The sequence below is a fragment of the Alexandromys fortis genome, unplaced genomic scaffold (genome assembly GCF_014885135.2).
Source record: "Alexandromys fortis isolate MF-2015 unplaced genomic scaffold, M_Fortis_MF-2015_v1.1 scaffold_111, whole genome shotgun sequence".
NCBI lineage: Eukaryota > Metazoa > Chordata > Mammalia > Rodentia > Cricetidae > Alexandromys > Alexandromys fortis.
This window is the reverse complement of record NW_026067996.1, coordinates 2031517-2050120: the sequence shown is the minus strand read 5'-3', so window position 1 is coordinate 2050120 and position 18604 is coordinate 2031517. Positions and strand designations below refer to the sequence as shown.

Sequence of the window (18604 nt, the reverse complement as noted above, 5' to 3'; positions counted from 1 at the left end):
CTCTGGTACAGCATGCACATATTGCCTATGCAACAACTCTTCTGAGTATCAAGAGAGGCCCTGGAATATCAGAGGAAGAAAAAAACAGCAGAAAGTGGTGGACTAGCAAGCACAAAACACAATGTATTGGAAGTAGGAAGCAGATCTAGAAAGGCTATATATATATATAAAAGAGTCCTAGAAGCCATCTACTTGAGATCACAAGATGTCAAACTTTCTTTTTTTTTTAATATTTATTTATTTATTATGTATACAATATTCTGTCTGTATGTATGTCTGCAGGCCAGAAGAGGGCACCAGACCTCATTCCAGATGGTTGTGAGCCACCATGTGGTTGCCGGGAATTGAACTCAGGACCTTTGGAAGAGCAGGCAATGCTCTTAACCACTGAGCCATCTCTCCAGCCCCCAAGATGTCAAACTTTCAAAAAAGAAAAAATGTAACTGCACAGTTACTTCTAACAAAATTGTATATGAATCTCAATATATAATATAGTTGAATGTTATATATGTAAATGTATTTTAGAAACAAGCACTTAAGTAAAGTTGGTCAATGATTTCAATAATGCTTTTCTGAAAAAAAAGGGAGATGAAGGACCATCCCAGGAGAACCTCAAAACACAGAGGATTCATACAAAGTCACCACTGAAGAACGAACAAGGCAGAAAAAAATCTCACAATCATCTTCAAAATGGGACAGTAAACAATCCCTTTTCCCTTAACTTACCTTCCTTTTAAAAGCTGGATTAAAAACTAAAAATTAAACCTAATGTTTCCTGTGTTCTCCATCATCTCTTCAGCTCCTGACCTATATCTCTATCCCCAAGGCAGCAGCTCTGAGCCCCAGTTGTTCCTCCACTAAGGGATTGTGTTCCTCCTCCTTAAAACAATACAAAGAACACCAGCAATGCTTCTGGTGAGCTGTGCTAACCTGCATGACAAGGGATGGTGTTTTATGTTGCCTGGCACCTAATTATTATTATTGTAATCAATAATGAATTTCAACAGAAGAAAGAAAGAAAGAAAGAAAGAAAGAAAGAAAGAAAGAAAGAAAGAAAGAAAGAAAGAAAGAAAGAAAGAAAGAAAACAAGTCATAAAAAAACAACTCTGAGTCAGGCAGGGGTAGCGCACGCCTTTAATCCCAGCACTCGGGAGGCAGAGGCAGGCAGATCTCTGTGAGTTCGAGGCCAGCCTGGTCTACAAGAGCTAGTTCCAGGACAGGCTCTAAAGCTACAGAGAAACTCTGTCTCAAAAAGCCAAAAAACAACCAACTCTGGAAGCTGTGGAATGAGGATTATGAGTATCCTACAATGGCATGTTTTAGTATTAATATTTCTTTACATAATTATGATCATATAAAGAATGCCATCATTCTTAAGAAATCTGTACAGATGATCCAGAGCAAAGGAATGATGCCTGCAGTTTGTGATCAAATCAATCATTATATATAAATTGGATGGCAAACAGTGAATCTGAGTAAAGGTTGTAACAAAATTTTATTTACTATTTTCTGTAAATTTGAAGCAGAATAAAACATTAAAAGCTATAGCACAGCTGGGGGGTGGTGGCGCACGCCTTTAATCCCAGCACTCGGAAAGCAGAGGAAGGCAAATCTCTGTGAGTTTGAGGTCAGCCTGGGCTTCAAAGCTACAGAGAAACCCTGTATCAAAAAGCAAAACAAAACAAAAAGCTATAGCACAAATCTAAATGTGTTAGCACCAGCTTATAATTCCATTACTAGAGATGTGAAAGCAGAAGAATCAGGACTTCAAGGCTAACCTCAGCTACACAAGTTTAGGTCAGTCTGAGATACAGGAGAGCCCACTGCAAAACACAAAAACAAACAAAACCTCTACAGCACAATTACTAGCATTTTCTCCTTCTGCACTCGTATAACACCAGCACTATCCACAATGACACTGTTCAGAAATAGAAGTTTTGGAAACCCTCCCTAGGTAATATTGCTGACTGGTCACAAGATTGGATCTAAGGTCCATTAATTCAGGCTAAAAAGCCTGACATCTTTTCCCTCTTAGTCTTTCCAGAGAAGCCACTATTTAGGTTCTAACCACTGCTGTCATACACTAAACTATTAAAAATGCATTCTCTTTCCAGGCTCTAAGGGAAGCAATGTTCACTGTCAAGGCATGGGCTAAGAATGAGGTTGTCTGCATTATTAACACTAAAAACACAAATTAATTCACTTTTTAAAAACAAATCTTTTTAAAATTTTTATTATTGTGAGTTCGTACATGTGTGTGTGAGCATGCACACAAATGCATGCAATGTGTGTATGTGTGAAGGTACATTCATGCCATGGTGTCCATGTAGAGATTTGAGGACAACTTTTAGGTTCTATGACAGCTCAAATCACCATGGTTTCTTAGCAGGTGTTTTTACTTGCTGAGGCATCCTGCTGTCCCAACCCTGTTATTTTTCACACTCATGTAACAGGTGGTTTTTTTTTGGGGGGGGGCAGGGGGTATTCATTTCTGTTCATATGTTCTGATTCAGCTGAGTAATCAAACATCAATGTGTTATCCCTTCCTCCCAGTTTCTTGTCATAATTTTCAAAGTCTTTTTGTTAAGGGCAGATTCACAGCTCTGTCCCTGCTTAAATAATAGTTAACACTACTGCTGCTACTGATACTACTAGTTACTATGTATAGATAATACATAGTTAACATGATTATGTACAAGACACCTTTCTAAGCATTTTAAAAGCATTATACCTGCTGATTCCTCACAAAATCCTGGGGCAAGATCTACTATTATATATATATCTTCCAAGTAGAAAAAGTGAAGTATTAAAACTGTCATTGCTCCAACTAAAATACCTATGAAGTCAGGTCACTGGATGTGACTACAAGCAGGAGTCCCTAATTTAATAGGATATATATATATTGCCTCTCAATTTGAAAACAAGTAAATAACAAAATGGTCTATCATCCAGGAATTTGAAGCAACAGTCCATACTTATGCTTTAAAAGTAACTTAAACTGTTAACTGTTGCTTTCTAAACAAATGAGCTCACACTTATACTTGATGCCAAGAGGTATATACTCTGTAGTGAAACTCTTAGGCAAGTTTGGTTTTGGACAGAATGAAGAAAATCCAGTGAAACTAACTTAAGTACCTGAATTCGCTGAGGTGAGGCTACCGCAGAGTCGGTGGAAATTATCTGGATGCGCGGGGAGGGGCTGGTCATCCCTGGAGATTCCGGCCGAGAGGTCTGTGTACGTGGTACCTATGGATGAGAATATGGGGCTTAGGAAGTGATTTCCTGAGGGCTATACTTTTCTTTCTTTTTTAAAGGCAGGGTCTGGTCTTCATGCTGGCTTTGAACTACTGAACTACTGACTCTCCTGTCTCTACCTCCCAAGTACCAGAATTACAAGTAAGTACTACCTTGCCTAGCACAAGCATGGCCCTTGCTCTGCTGTGGCCTAGAGTGATAAACTTGAATTTTGAGGTATCAAAATAGGACAACAAAGGAAGTAGTGAGATACTGTCCATGATTGTCCCAAGAAAACGCTACTTAAAATAGCTGCTTCTGATGTTGAAAGCACAAGGACAAACCAAATCAATTTTACTTTTCATGACCTTTAAAAAAGGGGAAAAAAAAGCTATCAAAAATAACTTTTTTTTAGGACACGCTCTTTGAATTTTTTTTTCCACTGTTTCCAAAGCCAGCTGTAAAACTCTCCTCTGTGATGACTTTAATAGAAAGTCTTTCACAACATTGCAAGGGATAGATAGCAAAGAGCCAGCACGGCTCTGAAAATTACTGAAAGCAGCATTTATGGACAGGTCTTGACAACCTCCTAGACCCAGGAAGAATGAAGTTGGGCAAAGTTCACCACAAATACAAAGATACCTACCAAAGGTGAGGGTCAACGTGCTGAGTGGTCACCTGGGTACCTGAAGTGAGAAGACAGTATTTTGATTAAAAGGCTATCACGAACCAACACCAGGCAAAGGTGTCTTGTCCCCTCATCTAAAAATATGTTTCCATAACTTACTCTGTGAGGTCAATATTGCTCAAAACTAAATATGTAATGAACATTATCTTACAAATACAGATATAAAAACTCAATCAAAGAAAGGAAACTGAATCCAGCAGCATTCCTAAGTGCAGCTTACCCAAAGAGTGCAAGGCTGGTTCAATGCATGAATCAGTTCGCCAAAAGCTGCAAGATTACTTTAATGGACAAACAGAAAGCATTTGACAAAATCCAACACTCTTTTATAAGAAAAGAAAGACAACAAGTTAGAAATAAGGAGTGCCCTCAATCTGGTAGAAGATAGAAAACAAAGCTTTCCCCCAAGGTGAGAAACAAGACAAGGTATGTTTTTATCACTATATAATTGTACTGGAACTGCTAGTCAAGAAAGAAGATAGAGAGAAAAGAAAACTATAAGGAGGAAAAATGAGAGTAAAAGAGGAAGAAAGGAAGAAAAAGGAGGGAAGCAGAATATATCAATCATCTCCATATGCGTGTTCTTACATAAAACCTTACAGAACCCACAAAACTTCCCTCACGAATGATCATAGGGTATAAAATAACTGTATTCTATACACTGGCAATAAACAATCTGAAAACAATATTAAGGAAATAATCTCACTGATAACATAAAAAAAGAACAAAATGTGGGAATAAATTTAACGAAGTAAGTATAAACAAGCCAGATGTGATGGCTCAAACATGTAATCCCAGAAACTTGAGGCAGCAGAAAGTGAGAGGCCAACCAGAGACACATAAATTCTATGTACCTCTGACTGGGCTATAGAGTGAGAACTTGTCCAAAAGAAGAAAAAGAAAACAAACAAAAAACACCCAGCAAACAAACATAAAAATCTCCAGAAAATACCACTGCAAGAATTAAGACAGCTTAAATAGAAACACAACTCTGTTCATAGACCAAAACATAATGCTAATTAGCACCGTTTCCTCAACTGACAAATTCAATGTCGTCCCTGTTGAAATCCCAGGTACTTTTTCCCATTCCATAATTTGATCTGTTGACCATAAAGTTCATGTGAAATGCAAAGAACCCAGACAAGAGGGAAGGGGAGAGGAGTGGGGGAGGGGGAGAAGAGTGGGGGGAGGGGAGAAGAGTGGGGGAGGGGGAGAAGAGTGGGGGGAGGGGGAGAATGGGAGGCTGGGAGGAGGCTGAAACTTTTTTTTCCTATTCTCAATAAAAAAAAAATCTAAAAAAAAAATATGGAAGAGAGTACCTATGGGAGCACAACGTCTGTGGTTAAGTGTTGAGAGCAGAGGGATCAATATCATATTTTCTATTAACATAAAATAAATTACAATTGCATTAAAAAAAAAAGAACCCAGACAAAACAAATAAAATAAAGATGTAGGAGGACTCAACACTTCTACATTTGATTACTAAAACCTATATAATCAAAGCAATCTGGGATCCACCACTCTAACTTCTAGTATTTAGCTACAAGATCTAAAATGAAAGCACTGTTTACATTTCAGTGCGGTATTCAAAATTAACAAAGTTACAGGATCATTCAAGTGTCATTAACAGATGAATGGATAAAGAAAACACAGAAATGGCTCAGCAATTAAAAACACTATAGCTATTCTGGGGAGGACCCAGGTTTGCTTCTTGGCACCCATATGGCAGCTCACAGTCTACCTCAACTCCAGTTTCAGAGAATCTGACATTTTTCTGGCCTCCTTGGGCACTATACATACATGGTGCACATATTTAACGCAGGCAAACATTCATACATATAAAATAAAAGTATTTTAAATGGTATATAAAAAACAAAATATGGGTATACACATACAATTTAACAATGTCAGTTATGACAACATGAATGGAACTAGAGAACACTATGCTAAATGAAATATGTCAAGAACAGATACCTACACTGTCCTCAACAGTTGAAAACACAGAAGAGTAGAATGACGGAAAGAGAAGATATGTCAAGAATTATCAACTCTCACTCTATTTCCTTGGGTGTTATTGAGATCTACTGCACAGTGTAATGAACAAGGTTAATGAGACTGTTTTACACACCTCAAAAGCAATAAGAATATGTTTCAGGTGTTCTCGCAAAATATTTAAAGTGCTGAATGTTAAGTAGCTTGACTTAATATACTGCATTGTATTAAAAATTTGCAGTGTTGCCGGGCGATGGTGGCGCACGCCTTTAATCCCAGGCAGAGGCAGGCGGATCTCTGTGAGTTCGAGACCAGACTGGTCTACAGAGCTAGTGCCAGGACAGGCTCCAAAGCCACAGAGAAACCCTGTCTCAAAAAAACCAAAAAAATTGCAGTGTTACCGTGTATTCTACAAACATATAAAAGTAATAAGTTGTTAATTTAAAAGCAAAAAAGTGAAACAGAATGATAAGTGATTATTATAAAGATAAAACACAGATCAATAGAACGGAACAGAGAAGCTAGGAACATAAAAAAAATATACATCAGACTTATCCACATTAGTTTTCATATGGTGCCTGCTGCCAAGCCTAATGACTTCGGTTCAATCCATAGGACCCACATGGTAGGAGGAGAGAACCCATTCCTGTGAGTTATCTTCTGATTTCTATACATGTGTCATGCATGGCACTCACAAGCACAGAATAAAAAACAAAAATAGGCCATCCAGAGAAAATTTCAAGGAAGCTGCCAAAATTTCTCCAAGGTATTCTGACCCACCTTGAAATATTTAGGTCACGTGACCTAGAGTAAAGTTTGTTCATTGTCATATTAAAATTAAAACCTCTGTGCAGGATGCATTCCCGTATGTCATTTTTTGAACACACAATGAATGAAGCATGACTTCAAACTGAACATGCTCAGAAAGTATGTTTACCTCCAGGAATGAGTCTTTACAAGTGAACATACATGGGCTTTCCTGATAAAAATCCTTGCTCAGGGTGCAATGCTTTGAATCATGGTAAGGGCTCTCCTTACTTGCTGTTAGAGTTAAGAGTAGTTAAGAGTCCCTCTAATCCCCTCTTCTGGCTGTATCTGCTGGCTGTGTTCACTCACCAAAGGACCAAATTTGGTTATAAATGGGCAAAGAATAATCTTTATAACAAATGGTGATAGCTACACATCATAAATAAAATTCAGGTGGGTTGTGGTAGCACATGCCTTTAATCCCAGTACTCAGGAGGCAGAAGCAGGTGGATCTCTGTGAGTTCAAGGCCAGTCTGGTCTACAAAGTGAGTTTCAGGGTAGCCAGAACTGTTACTCAGAAAAACCCTGTCTCCAAAAACCAAAACCAACCAACCAAATAAATAAATAAATAAAACAAAGCTCAAAATGAATTAAAGGTTGTAATACAAGATTAAAGCAGAAACCCTGCCTCAAAAAAAATAAAAAATAAATACTGCTCAAATGGATTAAAAATCAAAATAGAAGAGTTAAAACATTAAAACTCTCGCAAGAAAACAGGTATAACTTGGATTTAAGTGATGGTTTTTGGATGTCACTGAGAGCATAAGTAACAGCAAAAAATCTGATAGTTGTACATTTTCAAAATTAAAAACTTATGTGTATATGTTTGTACAAGACAGATAATAGTCTCAGGTGTCATTGACCTATGTTTAGGTTAAATCTCTCACTGGCCTGGAACTCACTAGGAAGGCTAGACTGGCTAGCCAGAGAGTCCCAGCTGCCCACCTCTATCTACCTCTCCAACGCTGGAATTACTAACTCATATCACTACATCCAGCAAGCACTTTACTGACTAGCATCTTCCCAGCACCCCATTAAAAGCTTCTATGTCCAAAGATACTAACACCAACAAGAAAAGATGAACCATATAAATGGAAGAAATTCTTGAAAATCACATATGAAGATCTACACATAACATATAAAGAATTGCTTTAAATTAAAATGTAGCCGAGTCATGTGCCTTCCATATAGTAGTCTATGGGGTTCAATTATCAGGACTGCATCACACAACATATACATGGGGGGGCATCCACTAACAAAATATACAAATGACCAATAAGCACAGTAAAAGATCCCTATATATCCTTAGTTACTAGGGAATGCAAGTCAAAAAAAAAAATCACAGTAAGATACCATTTCACATCCACTGGGATGGTGACAACAGCAATGAAAATATAGGCCAATAACAAGTACTGGTGACAATGTGGACAGACTGAAACAGCTGCAACATAATTCTGCAATTATACTGCTAAATATGCTTAAGACAATATATTAGCTGTGGTAGGTATTTCACACAAGAGAGTCCAGACAACAATGAATACTGCTTGGTAATAGGAAAGGGTATGGGGGCTATAGAGTTGATTCAGTGGTTAAGAGCACTGTTGTTCTTGCAAGACCCAGGTTTGAGTCCTAGCACCCCCTAATTACTTGAAACTGTCTATAACTTCAGTTACAGAGAATCTAAAGCCCTCTTCTAACTTTAATGGCTATCAAGCATGAACAAAATATACATACATGCAGGCAAAACATTCATACACATAAATAAATCTAAAAAAAAAATTTTAGAAAGAGATGTGTATTGACACATGCTACAACTCAGATAAACCATTCACAGAAGACTGGTTTCATCCCATCTATATAAAAAGTCCAGAATAGGCAAATCCATAAAGGAAGAAAATAGATCACTGGTTACTTTGGGCTGAGGCAACGTAGGGAGTGGGGGATACTTCAATGTATGTGGTGGTTTGAAAGAAAATGGCCCCCAAAAGGAGTGGCACCATTAGGATGTGTGGCTTTGTTGAAGTAGGTATGGTCTTGTTGGAGGAAGTGTGTCACTGTGAAGGTAGGCTTTAAGGTCTCATGTATGCTCAAGTCATGCCAGTGCCTCAGTTCACATCCTGTTGCCTGCGTATCAAGATGTGGGATTCTCTCAGCTCCAGCAGCATGTCTGCCTCCATGTCCGGTCATGACAATAACAGACTAAACTTCTGAACTATAAGTCACTACAATTAAATGTTCTCCTTTATAAGAGTTGTCCTGCTGTCTTTTTCACAGCAATTGAAACCCTAACTTAGACAATTTGGAATGATGAAATAAATTTTGAATTAGATAATAAAAATAGCGCCACTAAACCTTATATTGTAAAAGGGTATCCCACACTAAAAAAGTATATGGGAATGACTAGATATATTAAAATGTTTTCTTTCGTAAGCATCAACTTTTATCAACAAGTTCAGTCCAAAAGATAACAGAACACACAATATTATAGTGGTAGTTAGCTTAGGAAAGCTTCATACAGACTCCTTTGCTCTCTTGACTAAGACAAACAAGACAGAAGTGCTGAAGCTGCATCCCAAGACCTCTCTTCTAGCATTGTTCATGTACATAGTTTGTCTCCAAGGATAAAAAGTTTTGTCCATTCATTACATGCTTCTAAATAGTGAACATTTAAAATTTGGGTTCATCTAATATTAGTCTCCAAATTAATTCTGTCAGCTTCAAAGATCTAAAAGCCTTCACTGATAAATAGGCCAAGAGATCAGTGAGGAACCTTATTTCAAAAGTGATTTATTTTTATTTTACGTGCATGAGTGTTTTGCCTGCATATATATCTGTGCACCACATGTACACATGTGCCAACGGAGGCAAAAAGAAGAAATGGAGTTAAAGGTGGTTGTGAGCTACTATGTGGGTGCTGGAAATTGAACTTAGGTTCTGAGTGAGAGGAGTGAGTACTTTTAACTGCTAAGTTTCCTCTCCACTCTGAAGCTTTTTTAAATCTTAACTGCAACTAATTTTTATTTTCTTTTTTTTGTTGTTGTTGTTGTTTTTTTTTCGAGACAGGGTTTCTCTGTGGTTTTGGAGCCTGTCCTGGAACTAGCTCTTGTAGACCAGGCTGGTCTCCAACTCACAGAGATCCGCCTGCCTCTGCCTCCAGAGTGCTGGGATTAAAGACGTGTGCCACCACTGCCCGGCTGCAACTAATTTTTAAAGCAGCCAGCATTGCTTGAGTTCCCACAGACTATGAGATCTTGAAAAGCTGGCTGACACAGGACCCTGAATGAGCCAGTTTATATAAATTAAATTTTCTCAAATTCAATGACATACTGCTATCATTTCATAGAATGGTGTGAGGCTCAATGAATAGCAAGCACTTAGTCTACACTCAAAGGGCAGCCATCATTATCATAAACTTCCCGAAAAATTCCCTAAGTTCAATTAAACAGAGTTGAAATATTGTTGCTACAATATGATGAGTTGTATGGCTGAGCCTCTAAACACAATTTTTCTTTTTATTTCCTTTTCTCTCCTGTTTGACAGTCCAGCTCGCTATGTAGCACAAACTGACCTTAAATTTGAAATTCTCCTGCCTTGCCTCCCACATGCTAGGATTACATGTGTGTTTCACTATGCCCAGCTCTTTTCATTTCTTTCCTGTTACAAAAAATCTAATTTTGACATCAAACCATACACAAAAATTTAAAGCCATACTATAAATCTGTAGCTTTGGAAGTAACAAGGAGGATCTTAGAGTCTTAGAGTGTTTTTTTTTTTTTTCCCCCCAAAGCTGGGGCTGTGTAGAAGTGAAGAGTTAGGGAGATGCCAGTAAAGAGAGAAAGTTAGCCAGCTGCTATATTAACCCTAAGCTTGCAGGTTTTCACCCCCACCCCCGCAAAAAAAGTACCAGGCTTTTTCTTGTGGATCACCAACCAGCTCCCAAATCACAGCATGGAGACTTATTACTAGTTTTGAATGTTCAGTCTTAACTTAGCTCTTATTTTAATCTGTTTCTCTTTACCTACTATTGTTGGATTTTCTTTTACTCTAGTCCCACCTTGGAATGCCAAAATGTTGAATTTTTTTTTACTCTTTGGGCTCTTTACTCTTTTTTGGCTTTTTTTGGGGGGAGGGAGTCCATCACCCAGCTCCCAAATAAATACACAAAGGCTTATTCTTAGCTATGAATGCTCAGTCTTAGCTTAGCTTGTTTAACTTTTCTTAAAGTATTCCATCTACCTTTTGCCTCTGGGCCTTTTCTTATATATCTTACTTTCACTCTTACTCTATGGCTGGCTGTGTGGTTGTGTGGCTGGCCCCTAACATCCTTCTTGTTTTCTTGCTCCTTCACGCCTCCCAGATTTCTCCTATTTATTCTCTCTGCCTGCCAGTCCAACCTATCCTTGCTCCTGACTTGTTACTGGCTGTTCAGCTCATTATTAGACCATCAAGTGTTTTAGACAGGCAAAATAACTCAGCTTCACAGAGTTAAACAAATGTAACATAAAAGAATGCAACACAACTTTGCATTATTAAACAAATACCCCATGGCATAAACAAATGCAATACATCTTAAAATAATATTCTACAACAATCTACTGCTGTAGAATAATCCTTTTGTACACTGTAAAGATTTGTCACTCAAATTGGTTTAATAAAAAGCTGACTGGCTGGTAGGCAGGCAGAAAGTATAGGCAGAACAACCAAACTAAGCATGCTGGGATGAAGGGTGGAATCACAGGCGTCATCAGCAGATGCAGGGAGAAGCAAGATGAGCACGCCATGCTGAGAGAAGATACCAAGCCACACGGCAAAGCATAGATAAAAAATAAGGATTAATTTAAAATGTAAGAGTTATAGCTGGTAACAAGCCTGAGCTATTGGCTGAGCATTTACAATTGACAACTAAGGTCACACATCACAATGTTGTCAGAAGCAGCATAAAAATGGTCTTACTTGAAGGCTAAGTGGTGTCATAACAGGACCTCTAAGAAATGCACATTGTAGGCACCTGAATTTAGAGACTAGCATTATAAATAGTCCTAGAGATCCATATGTATATTGAGATCTATTCAGCACAGTGATAAAAGGTCAGCCTGATAAACAAAATATAAAAACACTAGATATACTTCCATATAGTTTAAGCCTCTGCTTTCTATCTTTCCCTGTGTGCCATCTCAGTGCCAGCTAACAGTTTTTGCCACAGCCCTGGCTAACTTTACCTCTTCAACTTCTTACCTTGCAGAAGACAGAAACACTTGTCAAGTACAACTTCCAGACGACATGCAGGTGTGTGTATGTGTGTGTGTGTTATACCCTGAGTAGAATACTTATGCTTTAATGAGAAAATTGCTAGTACAAAGAACTCTAGGAGTTGAGAATGTGGCTCAATGGTAGAGCCTTGTTTAATATGAAAAGGTCCTGGGTTCCGAGCAATACTTATTTGGGTGTGGTGACACTCCTATACCAAGCACCAAGGAGGCTCTGGTTAGGGAGACTAGAATCAAAAATTTGGGCTACAGAAGACCTGAGCTGGGTGGTGGTGCACACCTTTAATCCCAGCCTTTGAGAGCCAGTGACAAGCGGATCTCTGAGTTCAAGGCCAGCCTGGTCTAGAGAGTAAGTTCCAGGACAGCCAGGGAAACAGAGAAAAACACAATGGGGGGGGGGGGAGGAAGAGGAGGAGAAGACAGCACTGTATTGCAAAACAAATAAATCAAGAATTCTATAAAACTGTGTGCAGACTAGGTTATGAAGGTGTATTTGGACAAAGACCTTATCAGCTCAGACTGAAAGGGTGAAAGCAGTAGCTGAACTTCACTTCTTTCTAAAATTACATGTGCCTTTCTGACACAGGGGTCACCTTTACTGTTTCTAGAGTCTAACTAAAATAAAACCCTGTTCCTGTGGCCTGAATGTCTCCTGTAGGCTCCAAAGTCCTGGATCTTGGCAATCATTACAGGGCACTCGACCTGTTCAATGACCTAAGAACAGAAATACATGACTATTTCTTCTCTAGGCTCACAGTGAATGCTTAGCGAATGAACAACACTATCTTAGAGAAAGAATATAATGTCTTTGTGCTTTGCAGACTTAATCCTGGAACTTTGCCTAGTTCTTAATTAGACATCCCATAAGTACAGCTCAGTGCCTGTCTTCAAGTTTATAACATAAACCCAGGACATGGATGGGTTCTCCTAAACTAACTTCAGACTTTCTCACATTCTTCCATCACTGAACAGCACTGCCTCATCTGCTGAAAAACATTTAGGTTGAGGAATATCTGCAAAACATGGAGTCAGTGTGCAGGTAACAAGACTTCTAAATAAACAATTTGTTCTGGATTTAAGTTGCAACATTTCCATGGGGCAAAACAGTTCAGACACAGTATAGAAAACCAGCAAACAGACCTAACAGGCTGAAATCTCAAGAAACTTCTGAATTCATAACTGCTGGGCAAAATAATGAACAATGCAAATGACTAAAAGGGGAAGGGTTGCAAGGAGCCTAGACTGAAATGAACCACATTCTCCTTTGGTATCTGTTTCAAATGACCATCAAAGTTAGTATGGCAAAGGGTCACTGGAGGGTCACTGGGTAGTGACCCCTCTTTTGCATCATCTGTGAAGCAGGTTTCAGAGGGGAACTGATATGTTGTTCCTGGTCTTTAGAATCTATCCCTGTTTTGGGAGGGTTTCTATTGGTGTAATAAATACCATGACTAAAAGCAGCTCAAGAGAAGAAATGATTTGTTTCACCTCACATCAACCAGGGAGGTCAAAGGAGAAACTTGGAAGCAGGAAAACTGAAGCAAAGGCCACGGAGGAATGCTGCTAACTGGCTAGTTTCTCAAGGCTTGCTCAGGTGTGTGTGTGTGTGTGTGTGTGTGTGTGTGTGTGTGTGTGTGTGTGTGGTTTCTTTTTTTAATTTTATTTATTTATTTATTTTGGTTTTTCCAGACAGGGTTCTCTGTAGCTTTGGAGGCTATCCTGGAACTAGCTCTTAGATCCACCTGCCTCTGCCTCCTGAGGGCTGGGATTAAAGGCTGCTCAACTGCATTTTTATATACTCCCAAGGGGTGGTATCACCCACAATGGGATGGGTCCACCCATATTAATCACTAACCAAAAACATGCCCCACAGGCTTGCCTACAGGCCATTTTCATAGAGGCATTTTCTCAACTATGGATCCTTTTCAAGCTGACAAAAACTAACCAGGACAACTCCTTGTGTAAAACAAAGGACTGAAAGGGTTATTAGGCTGGCTGGTGAGCTAGGCTCTCTTGATGACCTGCAAGTTCAGCTCTTAAAGTTCAAATTTAAACAATATAGATGCATGCGCACAAGCTCGCACACAAAATCTATAAGGCAGAAGGATCATGAGTGAGCCTGAGCTCCAAAGGAGACCTTATCTCAAAACAAATACACACTGTGGGGGGGGCAACTATTTTTCATAATTATGTAAATGAGCAAGATATTTTAAAACAGTCAGATCTTCACAGGCAGATTAACCAGCCAAAAACAATGTACTCACAACATTCCCAAACTAGTCCCTAAAAAGAAAAAAAGAAATGTCTGCTAGTAGTTTAGCATAACAATAGATATGAATTCCTCCAAATATACAACTGAATTTTAAATACTGTGCAGTTTTACTAACAGCTTCAGAAACATGCTTCTTCTGAAATACAGTGCTTAGGGGCCCTGGGATAGGGTTGGAGAAGTAGAAAAGGTTTCTTGTAGTATTCTATGGGTTTGCTTCCTTCTACCCTACCCCAACCCCATCAACAACCAATTATTCCCAGCAGCTTTATTTATATATTTTTTTCCCTTCAGCAACTTCCCAAGCCAAACAGCAGCCAAACCAGCCAAGAGTTGGTGAAGAGAGTCCATAGACCTGTGTCTTCAAACTCTGCAGTGTAGATTTCATCTACCATTCAGACAGGGCTGTTTAAAGATGTCCTTTCTGTGACCCTGCTTTGCTGAAGGTCAAGTACACTATCATTCCCTGTAACCAAGGAATTAAAATTGAAGTGTTCCCGCTGTTCTGCCAGCTACTAAAGCAGTCTGTTGACTACCATAACGACCTGCTTCTAGGGAAGATATATACTACACTTTACCAAGTTTTCCCTCTACCTAGACCTCTGTGGCTTTGTTAAATCCTCTCCCACCACCCTTCCCTTTACAGATCACCTTCCTTTAGTGAGCTTGCAGAACGTTATGGAATCCAAACAACTAGAAACAATTTTGAACTATATAGTACAGAGAGATTTGGGGAACACAGATGTTTATCTTTATCTTCACTATGCTTAATACTTCTACAGATATGGAATCTTCAAGGCACAGGCAACAACGTATGGTCTGCACTACATACAAAACCACTCCAAGAACGACAGAATGGCCTTGTTTACCTACATTCAGCTCACAAACACAGGACAGAGCTGGGGTCCCAGTCTAAATTCTGGGTAGAAAGACAGCAACAAATGTGTCAGTGCATGAAGGATACCAGAGGTGCAAAGGATGGCTTCGAGTTTTAGCCAATTCTTCTAAAGGCCACTGAGGAAAGAGCTCCTGAGATATCAGTGAGTTTAGAGGTGCAGTTTTGCAAATACTAACACTGGTATTGAGACAAGAATATCTGCTATTAAGCCAGAGGGTACTTTTCTGTTTGATACAGGCACACAGCACTTTCAACAACCAGTACAAGTTCAAATTGGACTAGGGAAGTAGATCAGTGCAGAGAGTGCTTGCCTAGCATTTAGTATGCCCTAGGTTAGTTAGCACTCCATAACAAAGGTTTGCATGTGGTCCCAGCACGTACAGAGGCAAGGGCATCAGTTCAATCGTGTCATTGGCTACACAATGGATTCTAGGACCAGATTGGGTGATACACAGGACTGGGTCAATTTTTTTTCTTTTTCCACTTCAGATTTTTATATGTGCAATGATTTAAAACAATGTAAGACAATGTAATGTAAAACAATCCATACATTTCTTAGATTCTAGAATTCAGGTGCTACAATCCAAAAGAACATTTCAGGAAGATGAAGCCTCCTTTTAGAGACAGTAAACCGAAAAGTCCCTCCAAGTCCCTCCATCAACAACTAAGAGCTCCAAGAATTCACTGACTATATCCACTAAGAGCCTGTGAAAGGAAAGAAGTATGAGGAGAAGCCAAAAGCTCCAGAACCAAACTCCTGAGGACCAGAGAGGGCTCTGCACAAAAATCTCTTCATGCTCTGACTTCATGATTCTACTGATAGGACTGATTATACACAAATGGCTTTATCCCAAATTACCTTTCTAAGAAATAAAAAGGGACTCCTCATCAGGTCTGGTGGGGAAGAGTCCACCACCAGCTGCAGAAGCAGAAAAATGCCAGATACTGTAGTTCCATGGAAAGTGGCAGTCCATCAGATACTCAGGCCATTAGACTGGCTCTCTAGTGTAACTCTACCTAGTTTTATGCAACACTTATCTCAATTTTTCCATCCATCCACCTCCACACACTCAATTGAGTGTGGTTTCCATTACTCGCTATAAGACGCCTTGACTAATAGAATGGATACATGTATTGGTGTTAATTTGTAACAGAGAAAGAGTAACTTCTATGTCCCATACTAGATAATGGATTGGTAAGTTATGGTATTTTCTCTCATAGAGTAGTACAGTTATGAAAAATTATATTAATGCAGGCTACATAGCAACCTGCACATAGAATATTCTGTGAAATAACATTATGAAAGCACAAAGTAGCATGCGCACTGTGGTTAAACTGGATAAATGGATATGAAAAAAGGCCAAGAATTTATTCATTCAATAAGCAGATTCTATTTTACTTTTGGAGACAGGTCTCACTACACAGCCCTGGCTAGCCAGACTGGAACTATGTAGATCAAAATGGCCTCAAACTTACAGAGATACACCTGCCTCCCAAGAGCTGGAAGTACACTATTATGCTTAACCCAACAAACAAAATTTTAAGTGCTCACTATACTCCAAACAAATGTATAGGACTCAGGGAACACAACAGCAAATATAACAAAAGTCTTGGTCTTCCTAAAGCTTACTTTTTATGTGATAAAGGGCTAGGCCTATAGATAATAAACTCACAGAGGAAAACTGCAAGTGTAACTGGGGTGGTAGCCATCTTATCTTATCTCCCTTCCTTCCTTCCTTCCTTCCTTCCTTCCTTCCTTCCTTCCTTGTTTTGTTTTGTTTTGTTTTGTTTTGTTTTGTTTTGTTTTGCAAGACAGGGTTTCTCTGTGCAGCAATCCTAGATGTTCTGGAACTTACTCTTGTAGAACAGGCTGATCTCGAACTCACAGAGATCTGTCTGCCCTTGCCTCCCAAGTGCTGGAATTAAAGTGTGCGTGACCACTGCCCATCCTCTCTGATGTTCCTCTAATTAAAAAACTTCTAATGAAGTTTACCCTCCAAAACTAGATATTGTTAAAGTTTGGTACTACAAATGATCTTATTTTTAACAAATCTAAATAGGCATTCTTCATATTTTCCTTATTTTTTAAAAAAGAGCTTATCTTGTAGCCCATCGAGGGAACAAGAAAACTATTATTATTAGGGTATAGAAGTATTTAATATATAGAAGTATATAATAGTCCTCTTGACTATTAAAGAATTGCTACTATAGATTTTTAAAAACTAGGCTGTTTCTTCACCTACAAAGCTGTACAGAACCATCCTGGTAAGCAGCTTAGTTTTTACCGAAACTATCCAAACTAAGTATCATGATTCCTATGATACTTAAAGTATCATGACAAGTAAAAGGTAGCTTTGGGCCCATTCTTTGATTATTCTAAGTCTCTGCTTACTTGTAATACTGAGCTTAATGCCTCCTTGCTTCATTCAAAGGATTAAATCAAGTAGTTAAGTACAAAGTGCGATGTATTTTAAAATGTACAGCATTCATGTACTTATTTCTTGGAAGAAATTAAGTTCTTTGCTAACCTAGGACCAAGGAAGATATTCTCACTTAGCAGCAAATGTTCCATTTTTGATATTTTTGTCAACAAAATGGTTTTATTTTCTAATTCACTATTTCTAATGACAAGTTAAAGGGTACACTTGCCCAAATCTTTTTAAAGGAATAAACACAGACCTCAAATGCAGTGAAAATTCAAGACAGCTGGTACTCTCCATGAAAGAGCAGCATTTCTTTGTGTCAAGACACAGCACAGGTATTATTTTGGCAAATTTCTACATAAGCTATAACTCTCATGCAAGGATGCCATGCTTCCTCATTTACTCCCTTCTAAAAAACAAGTCCAATAGTCAACTCCTCTCTCATATCTCTACTATAGTCTTACTTTTTCTAACATCAGTTTTATCATAGATTCACAGTATGTATTTCATTTGTTTGTTGCTCTTAGGTCACAGCTTATTTAAAGATGTACAACCAGTTGATCTCTCTCATCCTATCAGCCACAGTAAGTAGGCCTGAGCACTAACATGAAACATGCATTGAAATAGATTGTTTTCTTTTTATTTCTCCTGAATATCGTTACAACATATCATTAGGACACAAATGACTATATTTCTATTAATATCATTTTGGGATAATAAAAGGATGTAAAAAAAATGCCAATATATAAAGAGGGCACTAGATTTGAAGGAAATGAAATGAATCACAATTCATATTCAATGAATTATATGTTAAATCTGAGCTAACTTCTGGTCTATCTACTTCTTGAATATAAAGCTATATAATTATTTTTTAAAAATCATTAAGAATAAAAGCGTGGAAGACCCAACTTGACTCTCATAGCTCTTGATTTAGTAATTTTATTTTTAGTCTATAGAAATACTCCCACATGTGAATCCACTGAAACATACAAAGATGTTCTTTTTTTTTTTTTTTTTTTTGGTTTTTTG

At 38.4% G+C, this 18604-nt stretch overlaps 1 protein-coding gene across 9 annotated transcripts in view; it reads right to left on the bottom strand.

The window, feature by feature from the left end:
• Window positions 1-18604, bottom strand: part of Nr2c2 (nuclear receptor subfamily 2 group C member 2) — a 63392-nt gene that overhangs the window by 30882 nt on the left and 13906 nt on the right. For 8 of the 9 annotated variants that reach the window (XR_007595043.1, XR_007595044.1, XM_050160251.1 and 5 more), the window contains 2 exons: window positions 3881-3920; window positions 3136-3246 (listed from right to left, as the gene is read on the bottom strand). Coding sequence is in view for 6 of the 9 variants with exons in the window: in XM_050160251.1 (XP_050016208.1) it covers window positions 3136-3207 (72 nt within the window). In the remaining 3 variants the exon portion in view is untranslated. The remainder of the gene's footprint in view (window positions 1-3135; window positions 3247-3880; window positions 3921-18604) is intronic. The other variant, XM_050160253.1, reaches the window with a different exon arrangement.